At 28.5% G+C, this 11,784-nt stretch overlaps 2 protein-coding genes across 3 annotated transcripts; one reads left to right on the plus strand and one right to left on the minus strand.

Moving 5' to 3' along the window:
* Nucleotides 1–27: 27 nt before the first annotated feature.
* Nucleotides 28–9,740, plus strand: LOC119679564. The gene is made up of 15 exons (XM_038091992.1): nt 28–345; nt 2,226–2,278; nt 2,332–2,586; nt 2,668–2,751; nt 2,805–2,890; nt 2,961–3,065; nt 3,130–3,302; nt 4,433–4,538; nt 4,977–5,205; nt 5,867–7,313; nt 8,250–8,325; nt 8,855–9,026; nt 9,096–9,156; nt 9,238–9,518; nt 9,591–9,740. Exons 1-15 carry the CDS (start codon nt 72–74, stop codon nt 9,720–9,722), a joined length of 3,534 nt encoding a protein of 1,177 aa, XP_037947920.1. The 5' UTR covers nt 28–71; the 3' UTR covers nt 9,723–9,740.
* Nucleotides 9,741–9,757: 17 nt separating this feature from the next.
* Nucleotides 9,758–11,554, minus strand: LOC119679565 (protein transport protein Sec61 subunit beta-like). 2 transcript variants are annotated; one of them, XM_038091994.1, is made up of 3 exons: nt 11,452–11,554; nt 10,253–10,461; nt 9,758–10,187 (listed from the first exon to the last, which is right to left on the minus strand). In XM_038091994.1, the coding sequence occupies exons 1-3, from the start codon at nt 11,503–11,505 to the stop codon at nt 10,100–10,102; spliced, it is 351 nt and encodes a 116-aa protein (XP_037947922.1). In that variant the 5' UTR covers nt 11,506–11,554; the 3' UTR covers nt 9,758–10,099. The 2 variants fall into 2 exon arrangements, with proteins under 2 accessions (XP_037947922.1, XP_037947923.1); XM_038091995.1 differs by lacking the exon at nt 11,452–11,554 and adding an exon at nt 10,528–10,642.
* Nucleotides 11,555–11,784: the final 230 nt, after the last annotated feature.

Below are 11,784 nucleotides of genomic sequence, written 5' to 3' on the forward strand. Positions count from 1 at the left end.
AATTATTTAAAATTGTGTTTTATAAACTTGAAATTGATTTATATAAAAAGAACATTAATTAAAAATTAAATATGGCTAAATCTGCAAAATCTGGGAAATCTGGGAAATCTGGAAAATCTGGAAAATCTGGAAAATCTGAAAAATCATCTGAAGACACTGGGTCATCTGGAAAAACTGGAAAAAGTGGAAAATCTAAAAAGTCTAAAAAATCTAAAAAAGGAAAACGTGAAAAAGGGCCTACTGAGAAAATTTATAAAATATTAACTCCAGAGCAGATAGAAAATAACGAGTTGAATTTTCAAATGCGGGTTTCTAGTTTAAAAGTTTGTACTGATATAATCGACGGTACGTAATAATTTATAAAATTAAATTTAAAAATTTACATTGATTACATGTATCTAAAAAAAAAATTCAAAAAATTTTTATGAAGAAGTTTTTTCGAACAGTAGTGAACTACAACAACAAAAAATTTATTTTTTATATTATTTTAATTAATTGAATTTTTGACTGGCCAAACAGTTGTTTCGATTATTGCCAAATATCCATCATTTAATTCTTGTATTTAATTATTCAAATAATTATTTTTGAGACTGTAAGTACCAGGAATCGAACTCGGGTCCTGCCAAATGTGAAGCTCAGAATCAGCGCACCTTAACCAACTGATCCAAAGCCGTACTTGACTTCTTCTGTTTCCATATATTTCTGGAGTTTTGTTACTTTTGCTATGAAAGTTTTTATTAACAATTTTACTTGTTGTGTTTATATAAGAGAGGCATTTTTTGTTGCATTATTTGTTGCATGATTTGTTCTTTCTTATGTATAGAACCTAATCTAGGAACGTAATGCTGAGAAAGTCATAAAGTTTTTTTTACATGATTCTAACAATTTTTATCATTAATTATACAGTTTGTTCCTGTATGTACTTTTTAGTAAAACTCAAGTAAAAAGTTTCCGATTATATTATAGCGCGAATTTCTAATACAAATCAATCGGAAAGAGCAAATTATTTAGAATAAAATAATGAGCAGATAATCACAATAAATGAAATGTTGATTAAATATTATAATGACCCACCAAAATAAAAAAAGGGTTTGTGTAAACAATGACGAGAGTTATGGTATATAGTATAAATAGTATAAATAAATAGTATATTCAGTAAAATATATAAATATCAACAATCTTAACCATCATATAATCATTTCGTTAAGTAGAAGTAGATAGAACCAACTTTGAACCAACTCTATTACCATCCCAAATTGTAGTCTTATCCTACATATGCTCCGTAAGCTTTTTAACTAGTTACTGTGTGGTTTAATTTTTTAATACATAATATACACCTATTGTGATATAAAATAAATAAAATACATGTGAAATTTAAAAATCATTTTTCCTTCATTTAACAAAACGATCGGTAGAAATAAATATATGTATATAATTTACTAGATTTTTACTTAAAAGCGTTCCTCTACTTTCAATTTTTCTCATTTTTATCCTCACTTGACTTTTACTTGAAAAGTACGTGAACAGACTTATTTGTATTTTTTCATCAGATGTTCAAGTAGTTGAATAATTGAAAAATAAAAGAAAAGTATTATTAGCCGTAATTTTTTCTTTCAGAGTTGTAAAAAAACGACATTAAGTCTGATTGAAACAAATTGGCATCACTTTTAAAATACGTTGAATCATTACTTTGAAATATGTTTTTTTTTGTGTTGTGTATATTATGAAATATAAAGATTGTAAACAGTAAAAATCAATTAATTTAAATAAAAGAAAACGAAATGAATATTAGAACGACAAAATGGTTAGCATTTTTGTCTTATATATTCAAATAAATTTATTTATTTATGTATTTGAATTTGTTAGTAAATGAAATCCTAATGATTTTAACGAATAACTGGAATTTTACAACATATTTCTGGTGAACATTCACAATAGATTGATTTTTGAATTTGGCTGCACTGAAACTTAAGACTTAAAAGTTTTTCGAGTAAAACCTAACTCTGAAGATTTGAAGAGTATTGTTGTTGCTTCACATGTTTTCTTTCGTAAGTTACGAGTATTTTTTTGCTTTTCTGAAAAAAAAATACGGCTATTGTTTGATTTATTAGTTTCTACTGTTATTAGGATCTAATAAAGTTTTTTGCCTTTGGTTTTGCATTGTGTGCAGTTAGCAACAGTAATTATCACTAATCATTAATAATCATTATATTTATAATTTTTAGAGGCAGCTCTTGCTTTACAAAGACAATATGCAAAGACACGAGAGGATAAAGATGTAAGATTATGGTTATTAAATAAAATTATTAAATAATATAATATCTAAATTAGTGGGAAACTTATTTACGCTGCGATGGTCTACCGCTACCAAAAGAACCATGGAATATAGGAAAATTTTTTGAAAAACTTCGGTATTATGAAAAGAAAGACGTTGATCACACCATTAACTGGATGTTAGATATTGACGAGCGCAGTTTTTTAACACAGAACTCAGATATAAAAGATAATACCAAAAGAGCATTAGAAAAGGAAAAAAAACCAAATTTTGGTACAAAATATGAAACAAATATTAAAAAGGCACTACAGGTATACGAACATGTCTAATAAAATAGCCCATTTAACACATTAATTTTTCTTATTAATGTACATATTCGAATGCAATTGTAGGTGTTGGATAATATTTATTATTTTTTTGAAGATGAAGAAGTTTTAGATAAGATCCCATACCGTATATTGGAAGAGATAATAGAGGTATATGCGATGAGTTTTTGATAAAAACTTTTCTAAAATATAATCTATTATAGCGTCAACCATATATACATAAAGAAATAAATGAGTTCTTTAATCGACTAACTTATCGATTACTATGCGCTGAGGAAGCATATATGAAGTAAATACAATATGTAAAATATCTATATAAGATAATATCATATATTTTTTATCTACATTTATATATCTAGTTATGTAGACGCTACTACGGCTGAATATTGCTACGAAGGCAATTATTTCTCTTTTCATTTATGGACTATTAAAAGTGTACCATTTGATTTTAAATTATCAGTACCGTAAGTCTAAGTACAATATACGAGCTATTAATGAATTGAGTCTAAAGTATGCTGAATTTTATAGTCAAAGGTTTCTGGTAGCAGATCTTCACCAGGTGAAATGTTCCCTGGAAATACCATTCTCCATGCTTGAAGATAACTTAACAATACGAGCCATACATACCACTTACGACCATTTTAGTGAGTATGCTAAAAGTTTCGATGCATTTTTATCCGACAATTATAGTGAAGTGCCATGTAAGTAATTTCATATTTAAATATAAAAGCCTGTATTTGCTTTTAGACCAGATATTAGTGGGACTTGCATTTAGACGCTACCATATGTGTCATATTTCAAGTAGACAAGCATAACTATGATTGTTATGTATTTAAATATTAGGACGATATAATTTAATCTGCCTAGATCAAGTTTATAGCCTACGTTATCAGTTTAAATTTCAACTTATGTGAATATAGTGCAGGATTTTAAAAAAAAGTAACACTCAACTGAATATGTGATCATGTGATTCTTAATCGTAATATCATGTTTCCACTGGTCGTCTCATTTATCCAGTTTTATTCATAAGGCCGCTAATGAGGATAATTTACTATATAAAGAGTTTTCATATGAATGAGCTTATTATAAATAAATTAACTGATTTAAGGCGAAAAATTTTCCACGATGGAAATGATCAAAATTTGAAATATTTGTGATATACTTTATATATAAAATGTAAACAACAAAGCTATTTCACATGCATAAATCAGCTTATGCCAATGGAAACGAAAAAATCTTATTTCATTAATATAAGTAGTTTTAGTTGCAGAGGAAATACGATATGACAAAACACTTGTCCAAAGGTGGTACATCCATTTATTGGGTAGCATCAATGATTAGAAACATCACACATAATTAGTTGCAAAAACATTGGCCACAAATCCTGAAATAATCTGAAAATGCTGAAACGGTTTTAAGTCTAAATAGATATGTTTTTCAGATCAATCTCTATCTTCTTAACTATATAAATTGCTGTTAAATATCACTTTCCCAACTGTAAGATAAAGAAGAGTAAAACGTTGTCTCTCTTATCTGGTCATGATTTACAATTGTTATTACAAATGTTATCTGCATATGACAGGATGAGAACGTCGAAAGGTAAAGAGAGACATGCTGCGTCAGGCCGAAACCCGGTAACGGGTTGCTATGACCAAACAAGAACATACAAATATGAATAACTATGAGTAGATTTGGATATATCCAGGTTTCTTAGCAGTTATTTCTACCTACAATGTTAATTATTTAGGTTGTTATTAAATCCTATATTTAAGCTCATTATTTTGTGACATTATAATCTTCATTGTTTTTACTTTGAAATAATTTATTAAAGCTTTGGGCGATGTTCTAATAAATGAAAGGCACATGGAGAAAGACCTTCAAGATGAAATTCGTAATAAAATCAATGCTAAGCGTGCAGAATATGAAGAAAAACTTGCGTAAGTATTATCTATCTATATATAGAACTAATATAGATAAATTAAACAACTTTGGTTTGAGTTTCTCTTTAAACTAAACTTTATTATTCTTGAAATTGTCGAAGATGATGATAAGTATATCTTTATTCAGTAGAACTCGTTCAACAAAGCATTCTCATTGAAGACTGCCAGCTTACAGCTTATTCTGTCAGAATATATTGTACTTGAGTTGCACTTATGAGGTAGTCGTATGATATGTGTTGCACTTGAGGTGCTACATATGATTACATATATTAGTTATATAGATAAAATTAAAATATTTTTCATTTTGAAGTCCTAAAAATTATTTATTTATTCAGTTATAGTTGGTTCTTACTTTAAGATTCTTTTATGTATATATTTTATAAAATTTTAAATATCTTATTCTATCTAAAAATAAACTATCGTGACATTTTATAGTTTGCTAGAAGCAGAACTAGCGGAAAAAGCTAAAAACAAAGATGATAAAGGCAAGAAAAAGAAGAAAGGTAAGCCTAAATTAACAAAAGTACCAAAAGAGCCGCAAATGATATTACCTGGCCATGCACCAGATGTATCAGATGAATTTCCTTCCCTGGAGGATCAACAATATATAGATTTCATTAATACCGCGTTTAGTCCATATTCGATGAAATTAAGGGATTCCGAAGTAAATATATGTAATATATAGGATTATGTTATATTCAATTATTTGAAAAATGTTTATGGGGTGTACTAATAAGTATTTCCAATAGTTTTCAAAATAAAAAAAAAAAACAAATGGAGTTATACATTACAAAGCTTTGCTTTCGTTCAACAATTTCTCGTAATTTGTTTATGAAAGATTTTCGGTATATTATAAAGATATGATGCGGTGTAAGTGCTAATAGATACAGCTTTAAGCAATGCCGTTTTCTATTGATAAATCTGGAGTAACTTTTTTACTTGAGATTCACTTTTAGTGCAATATTCATTTTCGGTTGTTAAATCTCGAGCAAAATGTATAACCCTCAAGATTAATTTATAACACTCTAGATATTTTACCAGATCAACAAGATTACCGCGAAATTAACAGCTGTTTTATATGACTTGACAAATAAAGTGTCCTTTCATTCGATATACATACATATGTATGTTGTTTAAAATAAAAATTAATGATTACTAATATTACATTAGTACTTTATGTTATGTTCTCCATCTGTAAATAGAACTCTCGCTGCCATTTCATACTTAATCTATAGATAAGTTACACTCCATAATTAAATAATTAATATTTATTTTTATGTTATATTTATTAACTAAATTTTCACTTCAATATAATTTTAAAATAGATCAATTTGAAGAAGCACTTGATTGTAGGTGGTATTTACAACTTTGAATTTGTAACTAAGCCACAACATCATGATTTGAATTCATTCAATGTCACCAGTCATGAGAACAATGGAGATTTACAAGTAAAAAAGGACGTTCTTATAAAAAGAGCAATTGAAGACATACCGTCAGATTTCTCTTATAGAATGTCGAAATTTGGTAGATTAAGTACCGCGTCTGCACGGGATTCTGTAACATCATTGCAAAAATTCAATGCAACCGAATCTGCTGCAACAACTGGATTGTTTATCATACACCTTGATTTGCCAGAGTATTTGTGCCGGTGGAGTGATCCCATTGCTTGTCATTTTGAAGCCGACCTAACGGATTATATTGACAGTATTATTCAACGAGAAAATGTTAGAGTTCGATCGCGTCGTCGGAGGAGCAGATTTTCCTCAAAAAGTACTCGAAAAAGTGCAACATCAAAATCTTTAGCATTGGTACGAGTAAGTAAACCTGAAGTAACTGAATTGATTGCATCAGTTCCACCACCTCCGAAAACAATGCCAATAAACTATCCAAGACTTTTGCCATATCGACAAATGGACGCAGAGAGAGTGCATCGTTCGGTGCCAATTTTTAGAAGAAAACCTATTGAACATCAAATGTCAGACTCTGAAAAAAAGATCATTCTAGATGATATCCCACTAGATAAGCAATTAACTAAAAGCGAATTACGAAATATTAAGCGCCATCTTATGCCTTTAATTTTAGCATCATATAAATTTCCATTAGAAAAATATGATGAGGAGAATGAGAAAAAAAATATAGAAATAATGAAACAGCAGAAATTGTTGGTATATCGTAGAATCTCTTATCATGCTCAGGCTAAAAAGCAGATAGCGCACATATTTAGCGAGCACAGGCAAAGAAATCCGGAACGTTTATTTCCGATATTTGCCAAAATAGAAAATACAAATGCATTTGATGAGATAAAAGAAATAATACCGAATAAGGAGCCAGAGACACTTTTTGAATTAATGGCAATATTTAAAGCAATTAAAGAGTACTGCCGGAAAAAGTATTTGAGAGTCGCATCAGTAAATTTTAAATCTAAGGTTAAATTTAAAAAAAAAAAAATACCATATGAAAAATCAAAGATCAACTTACCAGAAACCACATCAATGAAGTCAATGCAAGAAGACGTTCCACCTGTGCATTCTGAACAGAATGCACAAAATCTGATGATCGGCAATAATGAGGAAGAGTTTGGTGAAGAATATGAAGACGATGAGGAGGAAGAGGAGGAGGAAGAAGAAGAATTCAATATTGTAGAAACAGCTGAATTCGAAGAAAATATTAAACGATTTCCATTTTTATATAGTCATTGGACAACCAAGTATATTTCAGATGTGAATTACAATAAGGAAGAAAAAAAAATTTCTATAACAACCAACCGTCTTGGTAAGAATAGTTCACAAACACGCTGAGTATTTATCCTATATATATGTTTATAAACAATATTTACGGGACTGAATATTTTTACTGAATTTAGCTCAGTGCACAGTCTTTGTTATGATAAAAAAAATCAGCGATATCTTCATCTTCAATGTCGGAGTCTCGAAATGCCAAAAAAGTAGTATATCAAAAACAATTCAATAACAAGGCTACTGAGATATAATTGTTGGTTACTCTATATAATATAAATGGACTTTAGTAAGATCGTGGGCTGGTGACTTAATAGTGGGCTGGGCATATTCTGAGATTATTACTGTAATTAATTGAAATAAATGTTCTTTTATTTTATAATATATAAGGGATATTCACGATCTCAGTAATCGAGTGTTTACCGAATATATATACTGGAAATGTATTTTGTTGTTCACATTTTGACCTGTTATTATGATATGCGATCTCCGAACTTGCTACTTGAATCGGGAATATCATAGAACATTTTTGTCATATTATATTTATAATCTCACTAAACAACTAACTAATAAAATAAATAAAGGTCTAAACCACATATCATATTTTACATACAATGATATATTGTTTTTAAAAGGGTTGGGAACTATGTCAACACGTCACTGCATACTTTGAGGATTATTGTGACAGTGATATATAATTTAGCTATAAAGATTATAATTTTATTTTATTAAGAATTCGAGTTAAAAATACATATGTATATAAGTATATTTATTTATATTTATATATGTATGTATATTTATATATATTATAGTTGTATGTACGTTTGTCCTATTTTACTTCTAAGAACGATGTTCTTAAAAATTGCAGTTTTGTATTATTATCGTAATTTTTTTTATAATAATAATTTTATTATTCAAATTCGTTCATATTTTTTCATATAATATTATATATGTATATTATGTTTTAAAATAGGAGTTATTGGATTCGCTGTACCACGTTATGAGCATTTTCCGTTTCAATATTGGAGTATTGAAGGAAATCCCGAGAAGTGAGTACACAATTTTGTCATAAACACAGATATATATAATTTAGGGTATTGGGGTATTGTTGCAATTTGGGGTATTGTTGCAATTGAGACTGACATTAGAAATACACATGTTTACATAGATAAATAGCTGTTTAGCACGTAACTTTACCTTAAGTACGGAATGACGAACTCATTTTCATTCTTAATTTATTCCGAAGGAATCCAAAAATTTTATAGCTACATATTAGCTGGTGGAACGCACTTCTGTATACACAGTGTTACTCACAATTACTACGAGTAGCTCGTGGAACAGACCCATGAAATTGATCCTTACTGAAGAGGCAATATAAATCTGTAAAGTAGGTTCTATACTACTTTTTATTGACTCAAGAGGGCTTAGAGACCTACTCTAAGCCCAGAAGGGGCACAATAGACCCGACGGTCCCAGTGCCACATCCCCTAACAATAATAATAATAATATTAAATTGTTTGCTCTTTTTTTAAAAAACCTTAAATAAAATAAAAATTTATTTAAACCATCTGCTTTCAGGGAAAATGAAGTAACATTTACCTTAGAAACGATACATGCAAAATGTGTTTTTACTATAACCGATAAGGGCTATACAGGTTATGCTACAAACCGTGAAAAGAAATTTCAAGTTACGAGGCCTATATATATAAATATAGAGGAACCTATTACCGAATTTAGGGAACTAAAAAGGGTAATGCATTTGAATTAAAAGTAAATAAAAGATCTAAAGGCACAATTATTTTTTTTTGTTTAACTTTAGCGATTTCGTGAAGTGAACTTAAATATATTTCCGGATCAAGATGCTTCATTCTATGTAAAGGGTAAAGCGCAAATTTAAATATTACTATAAATAATTATAATAATATAGTATAAATTATTAAAAACTTTTTATACGATGATAGGTGGGTACTTTTCTGAGAAACATTTGGCCTGTGAGCTACACATTTATAATGCCATAGCAATACATGCAGCAAAAATATTGTTTTGGCATTCAAGTTGGAATCGTTTGGCGAAACGTCGTGATTTACTATTAAACTTTCTTCACTGTGAAGATCGCAAGGAAAACGTTAATCGTGCACATATCACTCCTACTGACGCCTCATTCGTGGAAGTACAGGAAGTGTGCTCGGATAATCTTAACGAAATAATCTTACAGTATGACTTAACTTGGAAAAATGTTGAAGTAAGCAGAATTATATAATTGTTAATTAATAATATGCATAATATTAATATTAATTTTTTTATATCACTTCAGCATTTTATAGACTTACATCAGTTAATATTGTCTCAATATCCGAATGCCAATGATTATCGCATACATAACTTCAATTTAATTTTTAATATTAAAAATCTACTGAAAGAATTGAGATTATTAAGTTATTCATAAATATAAATGCTTGTTTTATCTAGACTTTAAATTATATTTTATAAAAAATTTGTTTTTTCTCAAAGTTGTAAATATATACAGGAAACAAATATTTAACTGATTTTGTTTGTTTTATACAAAAAATATTTATTAATTGTAGATTTAAATTACAAGATCTTTTGTGTGTTAACCACATAGAATTGTGGAATGAATTCACCTGCTGGTATTAACAGCAGTTTATTGAAAAAAAAAAAATTCTTTTAAATGTTATTACAATAACTTAACTAAATTGTAAAAACTTTCTTTGTAAATGCTGTTAATGCAAAAACATTGAATGAAAGTTGATGACGTCGACATTTTACACATACACTGTCAGTAACTAGTAGAAAGTATATTGCTTAGGATCGATTGTATTTTCCCCAAATGTGTAGCATAAAAACGGAAGCAATGAAGAGCAAAGACATCACCAAGACGGGTACAGGACCACTATAAAAAAGTTGTATTGATTATAATTTAAATACAAAATTTTTTTTTTCTTCGATTAAACTTACACTTTAATACCAGGTGAATCGTCTGTGTAAAATCTCCACATACCACCAGTGCCAGCACCACCCGTTGTACGGCTTCTTGCTGCAGTGTTGCTACTTGTTGTCTTACGTTGCTTAAGATTGCTGCCACCAGCACCGGAGGCGCGTGGGGCAGATAACTTTGTTGGCGAACGTGAACCGGCGCCTACAGTTGTAGAACTTGCTGGAGCAGGCTGTTAAAAGTTTTAAAAATACATTTTATATTTAAATTAATTAAATTTAATATTAAACTCATTCACCATTTTCTTATATTTTCAAAATATTTTGGACCTATGTGGAACAACCTCACAACTGATCTGTACGAACTAAATCGCGATGGCCTAGTCAATGAAAATACACGAAAATACTGAAAGTGACATTTCGTCGTCATCGATTTACACGTAAGCTTATAAAGTTAGTTGTGATGCTAAAATTATTTTGTGAAGCGCCATCTATTTGCGAGGTTTTTAATTCTTAGTTTGAAATATTAAGCCAAAAATGTTACTTTTAATTTAACTTTTTGCCTGAGTTTTATATTTACTTGACAATGTTTTATTTTTTAAAGCTGCAATAATTACATAAATGCACCAAAATTATTTCTTATTTACTATATAAAAGTATCTGGCTTTAACTTAAAGAAAGACAATTGAAAGAGAAATGACAGAAGTGTAATATATAGGAACGATATATGCAGAAAATCACATACAAATATATCAATAAACGTATATATTCAGTACGATGAAATTAAATCTAATATATCTATATCTTAAAAACGTCATTATTTCGAACGTTTAAAAATTTTTTATGAGAACCATATTTATTTTAGAATGAAAAATATTTCTTTCTGCAACTACAATGGTTTGACTTTTGGCAAGATTTTCACGCATTCGCTCTTTTTTTACTACTTCAACAAAGTTTCGTTTGTACTCAAAATTCGATAATAGTAAATATTTGCATTGATAGAATAGAAATCTTGCCAAAGTCTTGCCAACGTAGATGCCCAGTTAATCATTAAAATCCTAATAGGATTAAGTTATAGTTTTATTAATCTAATTATACAAAATTTAAAATATTGATTAAAATAAAATATTTCATACGAATAATACTAAAGTAATATATCTTAACAGTAAACTAATTAAATTAAATTATAATTAATTAATATAAATAATGAAGCAGTGACTTACACCTTTTTTCTTCTTATCCCTGTTACTCCTATCATAGCGGTATTTTTTTGGCATTGTTTTTTTTTTTATTGTAATATTGAATATTGAACAACAGAAAATTTGTACAAAATAATTTTCTAAAATTTATTTACCATAATACATGTCTATGGTATATATAATTATTTCAAATTTTGAAGGTTACTACGTTTTTTTTAATTTGTCAATGGTTTAAAAATTTTTTAGAAGGTATATATTTTTATATAGTATTATTTAATTTTAGAAATGAATTTAGTCAACATTAAATAATATATATATTCCTATATTTATCCTATATATATTGACATCATTCTGTGT

Source organism: Teleopsis dalmanni, chromosome 2, assembly GCF_002237135.1.
Source record: "Teleopsis dalmanni isolate 2A chromosome 2, ASM223713v2, whole genome shotgun sequence".
Classification (NCBI taxonomy): Eukaryota; Metazoa; Arthropoda; class Insecta; order Diptera; family Diopsidae; genus Teleopsis; species Teleopsis dalmanni.

Excerpts from the sequence above, each read along its gene's own strand:
- LOC119679564 (XM_038091992.1), top strand. The coding sequence starts at position 72 with ATGGCTAAATCTGCAAAATCTGGGAAATCTGGGAAATCTGGAAAATCT. Across the intron at positions 346-2,225 it reads TTGTACTGATATAATCGACG|AGGCAGCTCTTGCTTTACAA; the intron begins GTACGTAATAAT and ends TATAATTTTTAG. Across the intron at positions 9,157-9,237 it reads TGCTTCATTCTATGTAAAGG|GTGGGTACTTTTCTGAGAAA; the intron begins GTAAAGCGCAAA and ends ATACGATGATAG.
- LOC119679565 (XM_038091994.1), bottom strand. The coding sequence starts at position 11,505 with ATGCCAAAAAAATACCGCTATGATAGGAGTAACAGGGATAAGAAGAAA. Across the intron at positions 10,462-11,451 it reads GGGATAAGAAGAAAAAAGGT|CCTGCTCCAGCAAGTTCTAC; the intron begins GTAAGTCACTGC and ends AACTTTTAACAG. Across the intron at positions 10,188-10,252 it reads GATTCACCTGGTATTAAAGT|TGGTCCTGTACCCGTCTTGG; the intron begins GTAAGTTTAATC and ends ACTTTTTTATAG.